The sequence below is a fragment of the Xylaria bambusicola genome (genome assembly GCF_022495145.1).
Source record: "Xylaria bambusicola strain CBS 139988 unplaced genomic scaffold F5B22scaffold_41, whole genome shotgun sequence".
NCBI classification, from domain to species: Eukaryota; Fungi; Ascomycota; class Sordariomycetes; order Xylariales; family Xylariaceae; genus Xylaria; species Xylaria bambusicola.
This window is the reverse complement of record NW_025953594.1, coordinates 214515-234605: the sequence shown is the minus strand read 5'-3', so window position 1 is coordinate 234605 and position 20091 is coordinate 214515. Positions and strand designations below refer to the sequence as shown.

General features: G+C 50.2%; 6 protein-coding genes across 6 annotated transcripts; 4 read left to right on the top strand and 2 right to left on the bottom strand.

Moving 5' to 3' along the window:
* The first annotated feature begins 75 nt into the window (after window positions 1-75).
* Window positions 76-3363, top strand: F5B22DRAFT_366402 (uncharacterized protein). The gene is made up of 3 exons (XM_047971114.1): window positions 76-686; window positions 739-2976; window positions 3036-3363. Exons 1-3 carry the CDS (start codon window positions 266-268, stop codon window positions 3170-3172), a joined length of 2796 nt encoding a protein of 931 aa, XP_047828181.1. The 5' UTR covers window positions 76-265; the 3' UTR covers window positions 3173-3363.
* A 427-nt stretch (window positions 3364-3790) lies between these two features.
* Window positions 3791-6445, bottom strand: F5B22DRAFT_366658 (P-loop containing nucleoside triphosphate hydrolase protein). Its single transcript, XM_047971115.1, has 5 exons — window positions 6321-6445; window positions 6177-6241; window positions 4983-6061; window positions 4481-4905; window positions 3791-4421 (listed from the first exon to the last, which is right to left on the bottom strand). Exons 3-5 carry the CDS (start codon window positions 5922-5924, stop codon window positions 3800-3802), a joined length of 1989 nt encoding a protein of 662 aa, XP_047828180.1. The 5' UTR covers window positions 5925-6061; window positions 6177-6241; window positions 6321-6445; the 3' UTR covers window positions 3791-3799.
* On the top strand, window positions 6349-11116 carry F5B22DRAFT_366395 (uncharacterized protein). Its single transcript, XM_047971113.1, has 3 exons — window positions 6349-8415; window positions 8470-10241; window positions 10298-11116. Exons 1-3 carry the CDS (start codon window positions 6773-6775, stop codon window positions 10996-10998), a joined length of 4116 nt encoding a protein of 1371 aa, XP_047828179.1. The 5' UTR covers window positions 6349-6772; the 3' UTR covers window positions 10999-11116.
* A 407-nt stretch (window positions 11117-11523) lies between these two features.
* F5B22DRAFT_366374 (uncharacterized protein) lies at window positions 11524-13282 on the top strand. The gene is made up of 2 exons (XM_047971112.1): window positions 11524-11851; window positions 11953-13282. Exons 1-2 carry the CDS (start codon window positions 11652-11654, stop codon window positions 12986-12988), a joined length of 1236 nt encoding a protein of 411 aa, XP_047828178.1. The 5' UTR covers window positions 11524-11651; the 3' UTR covers window positions 12989-13282.
* Window positions 13283-13319: 37 nt separating this feature from the next.
* Window positions 13320-14890, bottom strand: F5B22DRAFT_366088 (ubiquitin-conjugating enzyme E2 35). Its single transcript, XM_047971110.1, has 5 exons — window positions 14809-14890; window positions 14187-14263; window positions 14034-14122; window positions 13828-13959; window positions 13320-13761 (listed from the first exon to the last, which is right to left on the bottom strand). Exons 2-5 carry the CDS (start codon window positions 14237-14239, stop codon window positions 13577-13579), a joined length of 459 nt encoding a protein of 152 aa, XP_047828177.1. The 5' UTR covers window positions 14240-14263; window positions 14809-14890; the 3' UTR covers window positions 13320-13576.
* A 525-nt stretch (window positions 14891-15415) lies between these two features.
* Window positions 15416-19870, top strand: F5B22DRAFT_649257 (WD repeat-containing protein; the record flags this gene model as incomplete). Its single annotated transcript, XM_047979149.1, has 1 exon — window positions 15416-19870. One exon carries the CDS (start codon window positions 15416-15418, stop codon window positions 19868-19870), a length of 4455 nt encoding a protein of 1484 aa, XP_047828176.1.
* Window positions 19871-20091: the final 221 nt, after the last annotated feature.

Sequence of the window (20091 nt, the reverse complement as noted above, 5' to 3'; positions counted from 1 at the left end):
CACCCCACTTCTTACTTTCGACATTGTCGAGGGTATACTGTCGCCTACAGCAAATTGGTTTTAGTTTCTATACGAAATCGATGGCTTGTTCATAATACTAGCGAAGCCTAGTTTGCGCCGAGTAAGATCGTGAAGACGACCCGAAAATCGTGGGAGGTTTCAAGTCGTATTCACTCTTGGACGTCGTTGATCGCTGTCCTGTGTGCTGCGCAACTATACAAAACCGCGTTTTGTCGCCAACGTATTACAGCTTTCATCTGACCCGATGGCATACGACGATAGATACGCAGACAGACCTTACAATGGTCCGGCTGCGCGAGTCCCTCGTGGAGGCCCTGGAGGCGCATATCCACCGCCACAGAGACAGTACGATGGATATGAAGATGATTATGGCTATGGAGGTTATGAACAATATGATGATGGGTATGGTCAAGATTACGGTCCGCCTCCCCAAGACATGAACTATGGAAGAGGTGGTCCACCACCTAATCAGAACTGGCAGCAACAGGATATGTATAGGGGACCACCCGGGCCAGGAAGAGGTGGTCGTCCACCACCAACAAGAGGCAGAGGTGGCCCGATGCGTGGTGGACCTATGCCCCGAGGAGGTGGACCACCGTCTGGTCCAGGTAGAGGATATCCACCTCCAGGACCGCCTAATCGAAGCAATACTATGGACTTTAATGGTAAGCCGATGAAAGAACAAGCATGTTTTGCCTCGATAGTAACGGTCTATAGGAAACCGACCGGGCCCTCCTATGATGAGTCCTCAGGAGCGAGATTTTGGCAGTCCTTTCCCCGTGTTTCCTGGCCACGCCCGACAGACAGATCGAGATCATGAAAACCGGATACTTGACAGAATGGCTGGGCTAGATATAAATGGAAAACCACCTCCAAATAGAGGTCCAGGGCCTGGTCCCACACAACACTCCTCGATGGATGACTATGGGCGCCCCTCAATGGACAGTCAGCGAAGCGGTGGGCGAGGATATCCACCTCAGGGCTATCCCGACCCAAGAAGGGGGCCACCTCCACCCCAAAATGGCGGTTATGGTGATTATCATGATGATGGTTATGGTCCTCCAATGTCACCTGTGCGAAATGAATTTGGCCCACCATCCCGAGCCATGACGATGCCTACGCAAAACGAATATCCAATGCGCAATGCTATGCCCCCTCCGCGGACGGACAGCGCTAATTATAATGGACAGCCTGTACAGCAGATGCCCCCACAGCGGCCATCTACGTCGCACAGCTCTCGACCTACTCCTCACAGGGTATATCCAGATGAAGCTCCTCCTTTACCGACGAACAATACCGCTCTACAACCTCCTGGTTGGAATGATGAACCTGATCGAGGTTCGATAGGAGATTTCTACGATTCCTACTATGACCAGAGAGCAAGTAGTGATTCATATCCACCCGAGCACCAGCGAGACCGCGTGCCCGATTTTGAAGCACCACCACCTCCGGGTCAGGGCCGAGGCCCACGGGGCTCATTTGATCAGCAAATGCGAGTTCCTCCACCTCAAGTCGGTACACCTCAACCGGGACCCGCCCGTTATCCCGAGATGTCCCGGACCAAGTCTCAGCCCAATTTACGCGAGCCTCAATCTGCAGTGTTCGAAATGGCAAATGATCATCCTCCCCTGCCCCCTGGGCCTCCTGGTGGGTTTCAGGCATATAAGCCTGGTTTACCTAGTAACCCTTCAGCTTCAAGATCGGTTTCTCAGGCTAGTCCACCCAGTAGTCGACCTGAGTCTGGACAGTCGGCACCACCGGCACCCATTCGTCCTGGTTTAATGCCGAATTCTATGGTGAATATGAACGATAAGCCTGCCCCAGTTCGAAACTATAATGGTGGTACGCCAGCTGCGGCTGCTGGTGCTCTTGGGCGTCCTTCACCAACGCCCCAGGCCGCTCCCCAGAACATACCACAGAATACGAGACCGCAATCACTTAGTGAACAACCACCAGTTACTATTGATGAGCTGGAGCGTCTGCGTGCTATCATCAAGAATGACCCCAATGATCAACAATCCGCGCTTACCTTATCTAAGAAATTGATAGAAGCAGCAGATGTCCTTGTACCCCGGCTTCCTGATCCGAAGTCGAGGGCTAGAGCTCGCGAACGCTATATCATGGATTCACATAAGATCTTGAAGAAATTAGTAGCTGCGCAAAATCTTGAGGCCATGTTCTTTTTAGCCGACTGCATGGGTCGAGGTACTCTAGGTCATGAACCCGACCCGAAGGAGGCATTTACACTTTATCAATCTGCAGCGAAGCTGGGCCATGCTGCCGCCGCTTACCGTACAGCTGTCTGCTGTGAACTGGGTAACGATGATGGAGGAGGTACACGCAAGGACCCTTTGAAAGCAATCCAATGGTATAAACGTGCGGCTACTTTAGGTGATACGCCAGCAATGTATAAAGTCGGCATGATTCTTCTAAAAGGTCTACTCGGTCAGCAAAAGAACCCGCGTGAAGCGATCGGTTGGCTCAAGCGAGCGGCCGAGAGAGCCGATGCTGAGAATCCACATGCTCTACACGAACTTGGTCTTTTATACGAATCAGCTCAACCTAACGATGTGATTATTCGGGATGAAGCATATGCATTACAACTATTCGAGCAAGCTGCTCACCTTGGCTACAAGTTTAGTCAGTTTCGTTTGGGATGTGTCTACGAGTATGGATCCATGGGCTGTCCCATCGACCCTAGACAGTCGATCATGTGGTATAGCCGCGCTGCGACACAAGGGGAACATCAATCCGAGCTGGCCCTTAGTGGCTGGTACCTGACGGGAAGTGATGGAGTCTTACAACAGAGCGACACAGAAGCGTATTTGTGGGCTCGCAAAGCTGCACAGGCCGGGTTAGCCAAGGCAGAATATGCAATGGGCTACTTCACCGAAGTCGGCATTGGAGTTCCGGCGAACCTAGAGGATGCAAAACGGTGGTATTGGCGAGCAGCTGGTAAGTTATAAACAGGATTCTGGTAAAACTAAATCAGCACGGCTAATAATTGAGAACAGCTCAAGACTTCCCGAAGGCCCGAGAACGACTTGAGGATCTGAAGCGCTCTGGCCGGAATGCTCCTCGCCAGCGTGAGCGCATCACACGTAGCAAAGTAAGTGGAAAACAGCAAGAGGGGGAATGCACCGTGATGTAGAACATTCGGTGCACCACACCTTTACCACAACCGGGACCATCATGGGAAATGGATGTTGATTCGGAATGGTTGTTTACCCCTCACGACTCCTCCCCTGGAAGCAAATCGCTTCTTAAACGCTTCCAGACAATCTGGAAAGCAGATGCTCGTCGTGGGTCACTTTAAAACGGTGCATAGACAAAAAAAAATCATAGGTGTCTGACTAATAACGATGACCTAGAGTCAGAGGATAGAAATAATAGGGAAGAAGCAAGGAATATAAAGTGATATTAATTATTTGTAGCACATCTCGGAATCAGAGAAACAAGCGTAAATTCACGACATAGGATTGAATGTATTCGATGTTCTGGCTACTTGTTCATTGTCCTTGAGAAGCTATCGATGAGGTCAACTATGAGATCATCATTGGTGCTTATGGTGTTATTGGCAACGCTCAAACTATCTCCAACACCGACTCGCTGGGTGAGAGTGTTTACAGGCTTCTACGATGTTACGAACAAGATGCTCCTTACTAGTCTGCCATCCTTACCAGCAGCGCATATGATTTTATTGAACAAACCCGTGTCGATCGCATTACTTTCTCACACATCGCATTTACATCCTCCATAGGAACCTGTATTCTCGCGTCTAGTCAGACTGATACTCTTCTGGTTCCTCTGTTAAGATAGAGCCTCTTCTCATCAATTGATGACCAGCTGGTGCAGGTTTAGAGGACGACTTCTTCAGTTTGACCCTCTCTTGCGCCAATTTCTTGTCGAACGAGTCTCTCACTTTGAGGATTTTCTGGAGGTGCTCCAACAACAGCTTCTTTTGCTCAAACGTGGCGATCGTCCTAGCCGTGTTCAAAGTGTTGTATATCTCACGGCCATTAAGGTTGCGCTCCGCAAGAACCTGCGCCGCATAAGCTATATCGTCTATGCCCAGCTCGTCGGCAGGGACGGTGCGTAAAGCCTGCGTCCACATCTGTTGGCGAATGGAAGTACCAGGGGGACTAAAGCCAAGCGCAAGATGGATGCGCGACTTCATCGCCCAGTCGAATGTCTCCACGCGGTTCGTTGTCAGGAAGATGATGCCGGAGAAATATTCGAGTTCTTTGAGGAAGATGGCTACCAAGGCGTTGCGATCGGCATTGCCGGCTTTCTCTTCTCGCATCTCGAGGAACACGTCTGCTTCGTCAAGCAACACGATGGCTTTCCATAGCGTTGCGTATTGCAGAAGTCTCCGAAGATTACGCTCGAAGATGAATGACCTATCACGATGAGTGAAGTTCTCAGATTTGAGAGAACATAGATACGGAGTGAAACTCACATTCGCTCGGTGTCGAGGCTAGCCATGGATGCGGAGATCAACGCTTTATGCGTCATTTCGGCTGAAGACTCTGCGCTCAGCGTCTTTCCCGAGCCAGGTGACCCGTGAAGCAATATCACCAAACCTTTACCTTTCTGCTCAGGCTGGTCTCGTGCATTCTCCGGGTAGGAGTGTGATGTGACTAGTGCTTGGAGGACCAGCTTCTGCTCCTCCTCGAGGATTAGCTTGTCCCATGCGTCTTCCTTCCATTTCACTGGCGTTAGATTCGGCACCAAGAAGCGACACCACTCTTTCTTAGCGAGCGAGTAACCGATCACGAAGGGTGGGCAAAATGCTAGCTCGGGGTTGGCCTTGGAGATCGCGGGGGTCTTGTTGGGATGGTCTTCTTTAAATGTTGCTTTGTCGAGAACGACCCTTCCTGTTTCCTACGGCTCGGTTAGATTAGTACATCAACGAGTTTTGATCGTACGAGCTACTTGATGTCTTATCAAGACGTACGTACAGTATAGGGAAGCCAAACAGGACTTGCGGAAGCCATATCATAGTCCCACCATGACCACGGCGGATCCTTCAAGTACTGCGCCAGACCTTCATAGCTCTGCGTGGAACAGCCGCGGAGATCTAGGAACTTCTCCCCCCTCTTTTCATATCTTTCCTCAATACTGTCGTCCTCAATATACTTGCGGGGGAATATTTCGAGAGCCATGATATTAGCAGGATTGTCTGCGCCGAAGTCTCGCTTTTGTACGAGCACGACTTTATGTCCCGCATCCCCGACCTCTTTCCCGTCATAGTCAGTATATCTACAATACACTTCGAAATACGGCCCGATCTTTGTATTCTCTTCGTACACGGTTTTGACGCAGCGCATCAGCCAACCGTGTCCCATGACGGTTGTGTAGAGGATATCCCTGGGACGAAAAACGACCCAGGCTGAAAGGAAGGTTATCTGCCCTTTCTGGATCATGCTCATGATCTTTGTCCGATCTGGACCTATCTCGTTATCCATAAACTGAAACAACAAGTTCAAGTGCATGCGAGCCTCATTGTCGGTTGTCCCTTTCCGATATTCCTCTAGCTCATCCCAGTAGTGAACTAGCATCTGGAACGGGTTCTTGATCTCAAAGGGCGACTTGAAGTCTGACGGAATCGAAGGATACGATCTAACGACATCCCGGAATACTTTGAGTAAGTGTGGAGAGTTGATCTTCAGAGTAACGGATTTTGGCGCGGATTGGTCCTCGACTGTGAACTCGCGGTTGATCACGAGCGCATAGGTGCTGTCAGCGTGTCCTTTAGCTTCATTCTCAAACGGGCTGACGATTGGTTTGACCCTCAGTCGTCCTTCTTTGTTGGGAACCGTGTGATAAGTCTTGAACTCGCAGCGAGAGCCAAAGTTACTCCCAGTGGAGGCTGACGTAGGAACCTCAGGCGGATTAGACATTCTCAAGAGGATTGGGCACGATTCCAGTGGTTCTCAAGTCAACCTAAGCTGAAAGATACGAAAGAGCCCCGATGATCTGGGGACGTTACTCCGCGCTGTGGCTGCGCGCTCGACGCCGGACGATGATTCTGAGATAACTGTACGCATCAGGGTAGATCAGCCCTTATAAAGTCGCCTCAAAGAGTGTCTAACGTAGACCGTCTACATGGATTCAAGGACAAGCTCCAACAAGTGAGAAATTATCAAGCCTACCGACACAGCCCATCCTTTTGATTATCTTCAAGCAGTTCGATATAGCCTCTTACAAGGATGACAAACTGCAGCTAGATCCGAAACAGCTAGTCAGCCGTAGGTCATGGAAGCGAGTAATAAAATCCATTGGGCTGCAGTACCTACCTAGTTTCATCAGCACGAGCCCAAATGGTAAAGGCTGGGAATACTACTTCCCCACCTTGCCACACGTCTATCGACTATTTGTGCCTTTTAAGGCTATCAGCATGGATATGACTGCATCAGACCAGTCGGTTCTCATTGGTAGACATCTCCATCAGCTATGCATTGGGTAGGATTTGGCCCCCAGGCAGACCCAGGTAATAAAGTGAGTGCATGGTGTGATTGCCGAACAGCAGGCAATTCTATGTACGAGGCCTACAGCAGCCTTCTCTACCTGTTTCACCGCCACACGACCTTGTCAGTCTGACGTCTCGAATTGACGTACTGTTATGCCTCTAAAATGCGTGCTGGGCTAGGAGAACGAGGTATCTTGTCGTTATCCCGTCTGTCACCCCATTCCGTATCCTCATCGTACTCGTTACTCTGCATGCATGCGTTAGCCCACGAAGGTTAATATGGACTATGCTGCCTCCACGTTTAGCCGTATCCAGGGTTCTGGGACGGCGAGTTCGAACGGGGCATTTGGCAAGGCAATCGATGAGTTCCTAGGCGAGTTGAAGGAAAAGCACAAAGACGACGCAAAGAATCCATTTCTTCAGGCGTTAATAGGTCATGATGAAACGAAACGAGCGGAAGATGGGGTGTCTCAAAGCGAAGTCTCGGCACAGGAGCTGCAAAGCTCCATCTTACAGCTGGATGCTAAGAAGCGCACGGGGAAGGGCTATCGGCTGCTTCATCGGCTGAATCCATTCTTGGATGTCCTTAAGACGCTACTCAAGAAATCTGAAGCGTTCTCTCAAGTTGCGCCCTTTGGCGTTGCGATAGCCTTTATTGGGGCCCGCATCGTGTTGGAGATGGCCCTTGCTGTAGAAGAATATCTCGAGGTTGTCGTCACTGCCATGGAGCGAATTGCGGGGATACTAGAGGTCTACAAAAGGCTATCATCCTCCCCTGACCTTGGTCCGCGACTAGTTAATTCTTATAAGGCTATCATTACGTTCTGGTACAAGCTGTCCAAAGTATTGTCGTCTTCAAAGATTAAAGGGATACTTCCTAGGACCATGCTCACTTCTCTGCAAAAGGAAACTGAAGATGCACTCAAAAATCTCCAAGAAGACATGCAAGTCAATTTAGGAATTTCCCAAGCAGCAGGTTTACTCATGGCTGATATCGATCGCCAAGTGAGAGTTGATGCAGACCAAAGAGCTCTCAAAAACGACATCAGGCGGTGGATAATGGGTCAAAATAATGTCGATTTCAAAGGCGACTACGAGACTCAGCTCGAGATGCGATACAAAGATACATGCGCTTGGGTTCTCGAAGATCAGCGGTTTTTAGATTGGCAGGACTCCCGGGATAATGCCCTGCTCTGGTACAATGCGCCACCTGGGTCAGGAAAAAGCGTGCTCGCAGCTACGGTGATAAACGATTTGACGAAATATAACAAGAAGGTGGCTTACTTCTTCTATTCCTTTAGCAAGAATTCTAGTCGTCATGTTGCAGACGGCCTTCGAATACTGGCTTTGCAGCTACTTGCATTTGTCGGAACACCATCCGACAAGTTGGTGGACTTATACGAGACAGAAACGCAGTTTGCTCCGTATCTGAACAATCTTCGCACTACAGTTAGTGTAGTGCATGAGCTCATCACTCGTAACGACAACCTATACATCGTTTTAGATGGCATAGATGAGTGTGGAGATGAAAAAGAGATGCTTCCCCTACTTGAAAGATTGATCGAGCAACCTACTCTCGGTACGGTGAGGTGGTTGTTTACAAGTCGAGTCTCAGAGGTTGAGAAGGCGATGAAACGGCTTCAAGCGGTGGAAATTCATCCCAGCCCGGACAACATACGAGAAGATATTAAGAACTATCTCGCACCAAAGATCAGTTGCGAAGAATGTCTTCATGACTGGGTTGATGAATGTGACAACAACTTTCTCATCGCGAGATTTGTTTCGGAAACGCTCGGGAAGCTCACGAGCGAGGCGGATATCAAAGCGGAGTTGAAGATATTCCCTAAAAAGCTTAACGGTTACTATATGCGGACTCTAACAAAAATCGATGCTCGGGGTCAAATGGAACAACTAGTCGCAAGGTAAGTCTAGATACTGTGTCCAGAAATGAGATTCGGTCATTCTGACTTTCGTAGGCGTATCTTTCTCATATTGGGCTCCGCACAACAGACGATTTCTATTGACGAGTTAGTCGATGCGCTTGCTATTCAGCGCGGAAGTCAAGATTACAGCACTTTGCGATTGCCGAAAGAAGAACTCATACATGATCTCTGCGGATCACTTATTGTCATCGAACAGTGCACCACGGGGACGCCAGGTCATAGCCCGCTCGTCAGATTCTGCCATAAAAGTGTCAAGGATTTCTTCCAACAGGACCCGAAAACCTGCGATTTTGGCGTTGACGAATCGCTTCATAAATACTTTGTCGCGCCAACTGATGCCGACGAAGAGATTGGCCTGGACTGCCTGACATACCTTATGTATGGCAGGTACACTAAGCATATTGATCTAGGATTCCTAGACAGCACGATTCCAAAAGAACATGCTTTCCTGCGGTATGCCGCTACGTTCTGGTTTCAGCATCTCGGAGATGATTCTATCGAGAAGCCGTCTTCTGCCGCTGCACAGGCCGTCCGAGAATTCCTCAGCAGTAAAAACTTCTGGAACTGCTTGCGTGTCCAAAGCCATATCGCGCCTTATTTGTTTGGACGGTATACGGGCTACAGGCCAGGGGGGTATAAGATGGCCATTCGAGGCAAAGAGTGGAAGGGAAACGATAGCTTTGCGATACCGCTGCCAACTTGGCTGAGCGACAACTCGTCTGATGATCTTATGAGGGACCAGTCACTCTGTCACTTTGTTGAAGAATGGCGTGAAGTGATTATTACACAACCTCAAGGACTAGACCAGTGCGTGTCTATGAAGGCTTTCCCAAACTCTTGCTGGCTCAAGTCTCTGTGCAAGACTAGCACAGTGAAAGGAGTTAATCTGGCCGAGACATTTGGCAGCGATGTCATATCTACCTCCCAACTGCTTGGGGTGGGTTTCAGCGGAAAGAAACTGTGTGTTGATATGGCATACCAAACGAAGGATGGCCCAACAGATGTGCTCTACCGTCTCAAGCAACAATTATTTAAGGCGAACAGTCGACCCCAACGATCGCAACAGAAAATCCCCTTGGGTTCTGGCATCTCGAAATGGGCGATTACTGCTGTAGATGAAGAGGGCGTCTCAAAACAGCTTACTGCTTGGAGTGTCGATCCTTCATCCTTGAATGTAAGAATGATGCGTGGCGAACATAGTGAACCGTTTGACGCGCCGTCTCTGTCAATCAAGGGAAGGCGGACATCTCCCAATATAAGCTGGGAAATGTTGGGAACTTACAAGCACGATTATCATGAGACGGGGGCTGACGTTGATAAATCCATATATGTGTTTCATATGTCCCAACAGGCTATTAGGGCGGAACCAATTGATGATGATGATGATGCTGAAGATAGTGATGATTCTGATAACGATGCTGAGGCGACATCAGATGAAGAAGAATCTGACGACGAAGACGAATTCTCTGATGATGACGATTCATCGTCGGATCGATCTAGCGACGAGTCTGCCGCCGAAGAGACCTCGACGGATGAGTCGGATGCAGAAAGCGATTGCTGTCATCATGAGGATACGGACTGCTTGATCATTATATCTCCGGGCCGTTCTCCGTTCTGGACGAAACCATGGACACACCCGGCACTGTTGTGGTCGAGAAACATGTGTGCGATGCATCCGACTGAACCTCTAGTAGCATTCATGACCGCGCCAACCCAGATCGGCGTTGTACAGGGCGAGACGCAAAGGTCAATCGAAATCTCCGGTCTGGAGGACGAACCAGAAGATGTGTTGGCTAGCGCAAGAGGTCTGTCAAAAGCCGTCCCGCACATATGTACGCCCGTGACTAACTCTTCATCGCAGAGCTCCGATTCTCCCGTTGTGGGAAGTATCTCTATTACGCCTCAGTTGTCTTCGTCGAAAGGGACCATTTCACCGAGTGCACAGTGACAGCTTCTTGTCTCGAATTCTCCCTCGATCAAGAGGATGATGCTGCCAAAACCATCACAGCATCTCAAATAGCTCGCGTTGTCTATGCCTTCGCAGAGCCCCTGGAGGCTATAGAACCTCCGTTTGCCCTGACGTACTGGAGCGACGACTATGTAATCATCGCGTTGCCGCATCTCACCTGCAATCCCAAGATCCTTAAGATCGCTCTAAATAGCGACGTCTCTCACCCCGTCTCGACACTGTGTAACCCAATCTATTTCCCTGCGTCCACACCTCGTCGCGACGCGCGTCTCGTACATAGACCGAGTAGTAGAGACTCGGAAGGATACATCTTCCTCGTTCTTAACGCCGTGCCAGTGGCAGCAGTAGCTAAGGATGGTGCGGTGTCTGATACAAGCTCGCCTGTGACGGCGCTTCGGTGGTCCGTTTCGGACGACGAGGGATGGCGGCCTTGGAGCGAGGATGAGGATGCCACTTTGTCGGATCTGACGAGGGGGTATTCGCCTCTCTGGAACTTCATGAGAGGTAGTTTTGTGGAGAGTGGGAAGCCGTTTAGTGTGCCTGTCAGGTCGGGATTGAATTGGACGAGAAAGTCGTATTTGAGCTGCGTTTAGCACCTACCTACCAACTTCAAATCTATGGATGTACTACAGGACTTTTTGATTGCAGATATAGTTCCTTTTGTTGTCGTGTGATTGATTGACGTGCTATGCTTCTCAAAGGCTTCATGGTCTTGATTTTGGAACATTTCCCCGTCAAAGGTAGCTTACATGTGCATATCATATCATATCATCTTTCGAACCTAAGCTGTTCACTTAGCCAGCTTGGTTAGCTGAATCATTCCCTTCGATGCCACCGCTCAATCATAATCGAACAGCCTACAATTGCCATTTCTTATCCATTTATTTCTTCTCTTCTCTTCTCTTCTTCATTTGCCTCGGTTACGGGCTCGGATTATCCGATTTGCAGCCAATGGCGGAGGCCAATTCTAGCTATCGGAGCTATCCTTAGCCAGCGGGGGGTGTGGTGGGCTGGTGCGCTGTAGTAGAAGCTTCCTACTAACGTCATCGGTCATCTATCTCGAAACCACTTTCGCTAGATTATTATTATACAATCAAGCAGCTGTCGAATTGGCAGCGCATTGAAGGTCTCGAACTGCCGGTGTCATTCCTCCTACCGCCAATTCAGTATCACTTGGCATTTCGGATTAGCCCTTGGACAGTTATTATCCTCTCTTCCACCTAGCTAGGTGTTCACGGTGCCGAGCATGGCGACAGTCAAAGCCGCAGACCCGATACTGCGCGCATCCCTTCGGCCCTCGTCGATACGGCGGTTCGAGCGAGTTGGAGGCGCCAAGCTGAACAGTCCAGTGTTGACATCGGTGCGGTGGAAATCAGGCCCATATGGATATACACAGGCGAAGGCCCTTGTGTTCAGCCAATATGGTGAGCCAAAGGACGCCTTGAAGTGAGCTAGCTACCCTTTTCTATCTCGGTCTCCTCTATCTTCAAGATCTTCTTTATACCGCACATCGGACTTCGCTAACAAGGGACTTACCCTTGGTCTAGACTACACACACACTCCATCTCGCCTTCTCTCCCATCCTCCTCCGTCCTCCTGCGAACCCTCGCCGCCCCAATCAACCCAGCAGACGTAAACACAATCCAAGGCACATACGGGGTAAAGCCAAAGTTCACCTCTCTAATCGGGACACCCGAACCGTCCGCGCTCCCAGGTAACGAAGGTGTCTTCGAAGTGGTCTCATCCCCGCCCTCGTCCTCAGGCCTCGCAAAAGGCGACTGGGTGATCCCCGCAAAGACGGGCTTCGGCACCTGGCGCACGCACGCCGTGGCCCCAGTCGACGGCGTCATCAGAGTCGACAAGGACGGCCTGAACCCACTCCAAGCCGGCACCGTGAGCGTCAACCCGTGCTCCGCGTACCGCATGCTCCGCGACTACGCCGACCCTGCCCTGAGGGAAGGAGACTGGTTCATACAGAACGGCGCGAATAGCGGCGTGGGCCGCGCCGCGATCCAGCTCGGCCGGCTCTGGGGGTACCGCAGCATCAACGTGGTTCGCGCTCGCGACTCCGAGGTCGCTACCCAGGCGCTCAAGGATGAATTGCTGGCTCTCGGCGCGGACCACGTCGTTACCGAGGAGGAGTTCCTGGCGCGCGAGTTCAAGGATAAAGTAGCGGAATGGACGCGCGGGACCGGTGGGAGCGGAGTGCGGCTCGGACTGAACTGTGTGGGGGGTAAGTCCGCGCAGACCATCGCCAAATCGCTGGGCACGAGCGGCACCATGGTCACGTACGGCGGCATGGCGAGACAGCCGGTGGCACTACCCACTGGCCTCCTCATCTTCAAGGACTTGCGGTTCGTGGGATTCTGGCTGAGTCGCTGGGCCGACGGCGACACGGCGGCCAAGACGCGGACGGTCAACGAGATCCTCGATTGGACGCGCCAGGGCAAGTTCAAAGATACTCCCGTTGTCGATGTCCCCTGGAACTGGGAGACGGAAGACACGCCGTTGAAGGAGGCTGTGCAGGGGACATTGGAAGGGTTCAGGGCTGGGAAGGGTGTTTTCGTGTTTGGAGAGACGTGAGGAATGAATATTGTATATGATGAATGGATGCTAGAATCAACACCTCGTATCGCTATGTTTTCATGAAATAACATTCGGAGAATGGAACTGTTGGAAGTACACCTTATCAATGTCTTCGGCACGGAAAGGACAGTGTATATATCGTAATGACAAGAATCATAATAGAGCTTTCTAGCAGGTATGTGGCTTCGTCACTGCATGAAAATGAGCCTACGATTGTATATTCATTAGCTCCTGTACACCGTTTGAGCCCTCTAACCGAGCCCCGGACCGCTCCAAGTAAGAAACACAAGGGTGGTTGATAAAAAGCAAAACCTCCAACACCTGGGACCCTCCCTTCATGCAAAATCACCCCCTTCCCTCCCAAATTCTGTTGATATCATCTTGGTCTTTGAGGAAAGTTGCTCAAGCTCCATACCCGCCATCTCCTGGGCCCAATCTTTGCCCATCCATTTCGCAGCCTCAAGTGTTGACTGTATAAAAACGTAGTACGTCGAGATAAAAAAGGTGTAATGGGGTTAATTTCCTTCTGGTAATCCCGGTCTATGACCACCACTCTGTGTCCGTCTGGATTTGCCCGATACTATCCTATTTTGGGGCAGGGGAGGCGAAGTTCTTGGTCCATTCCTTAGCTGTGGCAATAGCCTTGTTCTCGTCTTCCTTCCAGCTTTTCGCGACATCGGCGGCCAGCGGATCATCGGGGTTAGGTGCGCCCAGCAGGGCCTGGATCGATAGGAGGATGGTGCGGATCTGAAGGGCGGGTGACCAGTTATCTGAGAAAGAGGATATTAGCGAATGGCTCTGGTGTGTACCTTCTGGCCGTAGACTGCAGAGCTTACTCTTCAGCACATCCAAGCAGATCCGACCAAGCTTGTCGACGTTGGGGTGGTAGATTTTGGTTAGGAAGCGGATCTTGGGCGGAACCATCGGGTAGTCGTCTGTCAGGAATAGTTCGAGCTTGAAAACACCACCTGCGCGCGACGTCCATGTTAATGATTGGGCTGACAACATGGTGGTGCCGTACGTTGACGAACGACTTGCTTACCTTCGTACGGCGAGCCGGACGGGCCATGAATCTCGACATCGAAGTAGCGGAGATTGTCTTCATGGGGCACTGCACTGATGCCGGGAACACTACGAGTCAAGGATGCGAATTAGCGATGTCGTGTGAGCGGGCTGTGGTTGGTGTGCGTCATACGGCTCCGAGATCAGGCGCTCCGTCTCTTTTATAATGCGCTTTGGCAAGGCCATCTCGATATTCCTCCTTGAACTGCACTGCCGAGCGAAGATGTAAGTGTTTGGGATAACAGCTAGTGAACTGCCTTGAGGGTTATAAAAGAGCCTGGGTTAAGGATATGTCAGTTGGGTTGTCCATAGAAACATTGAAGAGTAGGTAGGTAGTGGGTACCTGGACTAGGTGGTGGTGTAACTAAAGTTTGGAACTGGAGGGAGATAAGGCTGCGAGGGAGGGATGGAGGGGCGGGGGGCGGGGGGGATACCTATATTATGTAGAACAGTGGTAAGCTCTATCCTTGTCGCAAGGGAGAGGGCAATGAGAATGAATGTGATAGAAATTGCAAATGCGAATGGGAGAGAGAAGATGTGAAGGTATATTGGGTGAGCCCCAAAGAGTTACCGAGTACCTACCTGTTATTCTTGCCCTGAAGGCACTGATAGGTACCTAGATTAAGCTTGAAATCTGGGGTTTGCTACCTAGGTAGGTACCTAAGGGACAGCGCCAACTGAAACATGAATGAAATCAATGATACCTAATCAATAATTGAGAACTACCTAGGTACATAAGAGAGATGATACTGTACCTTGCTAATCAGCACTTAAAATGTTCCAGTATGAGGCCGTGAGAACGGGTGGGCGTTAGCGGGGACTCGGCGGGGAGTACCTAGGCGAGTACCTAGGTAACCGCCTGCCCCTCCTCATGCTAAGTAGACCCTGACCAGACTTACCTAAGCCTCATGTACAGTGTGCACAGCAAATCAAGCTAACCTAGATTTGGACATATGGCTAGGTTACCTAATTTGTTAGCTCGACAGACAGACAGACATCAAAAGATATACGCACCCCTTTATGTCTCTTCGAGCTCTCATCCAAGCTTCAACTGCTCCTTCGGCTCAGACACTCGTTTCGAGCTACATCTCGTCGAACTTATCTCACACTCACGGTTGCATCATCAAGGAAATACTATCTCTCACACCTCACCGCCTGCGGCTCACACCAAAGTCCCCATAGTCGTCGAGCTTTGCTGGTCACATGAGATGTGTCATGAATAGCTTGTCCATACAGCTTTTCATTGGCTCGATAGGGCTCGATGAGACGTCATGCGTCGTGCTCGTGGCTGATTCATATCGCGAGTGAAGGCCCCCAACTCCTACCTACGCGTAGGTAGCGGACGACGATATCCACCAAATCATGCCTTCCTCTTTTGATCGCCCATCAGACAACCCCAAACGGAATAAAATCATCAAATCCGCCTACGATAGTGAGACCTTTGATGCCGACGTCACCATCCATGTCGATGGGCTCGTGGGGTCGGCCACCATATCGCCGTCCGGCCGCGATATTGCTCTGGCCTCTCCCGATGGACTGGCCATCATTGATCTGGACTCTCCCTTCAACCCACCTCGACGACTGAGCACTCACGGATTGCCTTGGCTGGTCGTGGACGTCCAGTGGTCCCCTTTTGCTGCGCGAGACTACTGGGTGGCTTCTACTGCAAACCATCGTTGTCTGGTATGGAACTTGAGTTCGGGAGGGGATAGCGCCATCGAACACTCTCTCCAGGGACATAGCAGAGCGATTACCGATGTCAATTTCTCTGCTCATCACCCAGATATTCTCGCCACTTGCGCCGTCGACGGATATGTCCATTCTTGGGATTTGAGGAGACCTAGACAGCCTGTATTGAGCTTTTGTGATTGGTTTGCTGGCGCGACACAAGTTAAGTACAATCGTCAGGACTCGCACATTCTAGCCTCCTCTCATGACCGATGGCTGCATATCTGGGACGAGAGAAAGCCTTCGACTCCTCTCAAGTCAATCGTCGCCCATACGTCCAAGATATATGGTCTGGATTGGAATCGCACCGAGGCAACCAAGATAGCCACTTGTTCATTGGATAAAACCATTAAGCTTTGGGACTACGCTGCTTCAGATCAGCCGGAAAGAATTATCAGGACAGAATTTCCGACATGGCGTGCACGTCATACGCCCTTCGGATGGGGGCTGCTAGCCATGCCCCAAACTGATCCCGGGAACTTATATCTCTACGACTTACGTCGCAGAGAGGAAGACGAACCTGCCCAAGATGTCGTAGCCCCTGTCACCGTGTTCCCTGGGCATGGGAGCCACAAGGTGAAAGAGTTCTTATGGAGAACACGCGGGAGTGTTTCGGATGGAATTGATGATCGAGATTTTCAGCTCGTGTCGTGGGGAGAAGATAATGAGCTCCGCTTACACAAGGCAGCATCACACGTTCTTGAATCCGTGGGCTATTACAAGGGCACCAAAGCTCGCGCAATTCCCATCACTCGAAAAGGAGCCCAGTACAAGACTTATCGGGCAATTGATGACCAGTCTCTGAGGGAGAGAACAACGGCAAGCATGAGTGACCCTCGTCCTGACAGTAGAGGGAGCCAAAATAGACGTAGTGCTCTAACTATAGGGATGCGAACTATGCCGACTCATCTGTCGAAACCTGGCAAGGGTTCTTCATGGAAAGGCCAGTCTATGAAGGCTAGACCCACAGCAACAAAGGGGACTGATCGTCATCTTGATCAACTGGGCTGGATGAAGGGCATCACTATGAACAAGAGGAAAGCGTCTGTTATTACAACACCTCAGAGGAAAGACTCCAAAGATTCTACTATGTTCGGACCTAGCTTCCATCAAGAACATTGGGGTGAACCAGAGACGCTACAGGAAGAAATTCTCCGTGTGAATCAGCAACTGCCAAACGTTCAATGGGACAATGTTGACATGGAGTCACGTACCTTGAAAGCCTCTCTGAGAGGGCCATGGGGCGAAGACGGCGACACAATCTATATCAAGGTCAAGGTTGATGTTCCCACGAAATACCCTAAAGCTAGAGCGCCACGCTTCATTATTGAGAAGTCTGCTCTAATGCCTGATCAGATACACAAGAAGCTTGATCAGGATGTGAACCAACTGGCGAGCCAATCTTCAAAAAAGCGGCAAAATTGTCTAGATGTCGCCTTCAGTTACTTGTTAGGAGAAATTGACCTCTCAAATAGTGATACGTTCTTCAAGAATGTTAGAGACCTAGATGACGACTTTGGTGGCATAGATGACGAAAGCTCAAGTGAAGAAGAAGATAACGAGATCCCACCTGGTGGTTTAGCAGCTATGTCTCAGGATCTTACCGCTAGTACTGAGCTTGAAGCTCCTCTGGCACCGATAAACCGCCCGACCATTCCCCCACTTCCGCGGACGTGTGGTGGTCGGTTTTCCAATGATGGGCGGCTTGTTTGTTTTTTTCCGACGAAAGAGGAAAAAGCTCGCGTTTTATTTACTCCTACCGATGGGTTCAGAGAACGGCGGAAAGATGAACCAACGTTCGCAAGCTTTGGCCGCCTACAACAAGAATCGACCCCTCCTCGTCACAGAAACCTAAATGATGAAACCTCTACAACCGAAGACCAGTCTGACTCGGAAGCGTCTGATGACTCTTCAAGCTCGAGCGACTCTGCAACCACTTATATGAATGAAATACATGCATGGTACCTACCAGGCCGCCGATTCAGGAAGGCTCTTAGTGGCACATACTCATTGCACTCTAGCGGTGCAGGGACGGGTATTGGGACAGGGACTGGTACTGCTACCAGCAGGCGGCGAATAGGAAAACCAAAGAATATCGTATCCATACATAATCTTGCCGGAGAACTACCATCGAAACGAGAACTGGCCCGCGAATATCTCATCTTTGGTGATGGAGCCGATATATGTGAACACAACGCGCTCGTAGCTCGGAAATATGGACGACATGATCTTGTTGATGTGTGGCGGTATGCGGCATTATTACTACGAAAAGAAATCCCTCTTGAGCTTCTGGCACAAGAAACTCAACAAGACACAATTCTCGTCATCGCCAAAGATGCAGTTGGACGTTTCGGTGACCAATCAACATCAGATAACTCTGATAGCAATATTCTAACGGGGCGGGTCAAATGGGGTCACCACCCTTTAGCTAAACATCTTATAAACGACCTTTTCGATTATTTCGAGCAGCTTGCCGATATCCAGATGCTAGCCATGCTTTCATGCATATTTAGCGAATCGACCGCTGAAGATAGCGTTGCTTATGCAGGATCACAACTTCCCCAGCCAGAAACTCCACTCCCTATGAAGGCGCCGGCATTTTCTCTCGAATATTTTCCTCCCGATGTGTCACTGTGGTATGCTTCCCATGGAAACTACAAAAGTCAGGCCACCTCGGCAGTATCAACACCAAAGACGTTACATACACCCCATATCGTCGGTTCTTACGGATCCGAAGAGGTTTGGCCCGGAGAGCCAGAGTCTACGTCCTACTCTTGTGGCGAGACACCTCCGTCTAGAACACCTAAAGACCATCTTTCAGAAGGTGATCCAACCCATAGTCTATCAACCTCGCCTGACAATCGACTATTACGCCGAGCCACCGCCCTTACTTCTAGCTTCGCCAGCATTCAGAGGCCTTTTACAAGTGTTACATCTACATCACCACCGCATCGAAAACGAATAAGCCCAGGGGAGAGTTTTCTTAACAATTTTACACCGTCTAACATCACTTGGGGCGGTTCGACCACAATGGGACCAACGTCTGAACCATCTATGACGACTCGTAACTCTTTGTCCGACGATGAATACCGAAGGGATGAGGCCCATTATACAGTATGTTACGACATCTCCACCAAAATGGAAGATCAAACCATCTTCGATGATGATGGATGGTTGGCTGTACCGTTCTTAGAGCCATCTCGTAGTGCGATCTATGCAGGCTACCGCTATACCTATGCGGAAATGTTACAGATGTGGGAACAGCCGTTAGCTCGTCTTGAAGTCATGAAATTCAATGTCCTCAAAGATAGCCCATCGACAGCCCACACTGCATTGTTTAAGAGCCCCGGCACAGAAGGGTTCTATAGCTCCTACCATAGTACAGACAATTTGAGCAGTGTCCCACACGCCCATGCTACCATGCATTCTCCTATTGCAGTGGGTAAAAAGGAGCAGCTGCAAGCCTTGATAACGTCGGGTCGTGGCATTGATATTCGTGGTATCTGCCGTATCCATGAAATTCATTTAGATCCTATTCGCTCAAATCAAGATCATGCCATGGTCGGTGGTGGTGTAGGCACATGTGAGCGTTGCAAACGGACCCAGACGCAATTATTCTGTGTATTTTGCAGAGAACCTATTGATGCGCTCTACCCGCCTTGTCTAGCTTGCGGTTGTGCTATTCATGATATGTGTCTTACCGAATGGCACGCAGCTGGCCAGACAGAGTGTCCGGCAGGCGATGAGTGCGATTGTGTGACGGATGCAAGCCACGGGCAAATTGAAACCATCGCCGCCATGATGGGAGCTTTGCGACAAGGCAAAGTGCGCAAACCGTCTGAAGACAAGGAGGTGAAGGGGAGCCTCGACAAACGAGGATCTATAGATAAGAATGATTGGGAAACTGTTGCTAGTGGAGCTAATCTACCTCTCGCCGATGGGCAAGGAAAGCCCCTCCTGCAGGATTACTCCCGGTCTCAACAACCTCTGTCAGCTGCTAGGATCAGTCTGGGTAACCGACTGACATGGGGAAGCAGTCCATCGCTGAGGAAAAAGTCTGGAAGTGTGACCTCGGGAACGCCTAGATAGGGCTGAAGTAGAGGGAATATCACCAGGGTCTGCCTTCAGGTGCCATCCCGGGCCTCATGGAGAACTCCGAGGGTAGACCGGATCTTCATCGATCTAAATGTAAATGAGAATGCGCAAAAGTTCCATAGAGATCGACATGGTAATTTCCCCAATTAATATTGGTATTTTTCTTACCTCAGAGGAAATCTGGGTCAGATTAGCAGTCAATTTGTCGACAAAAA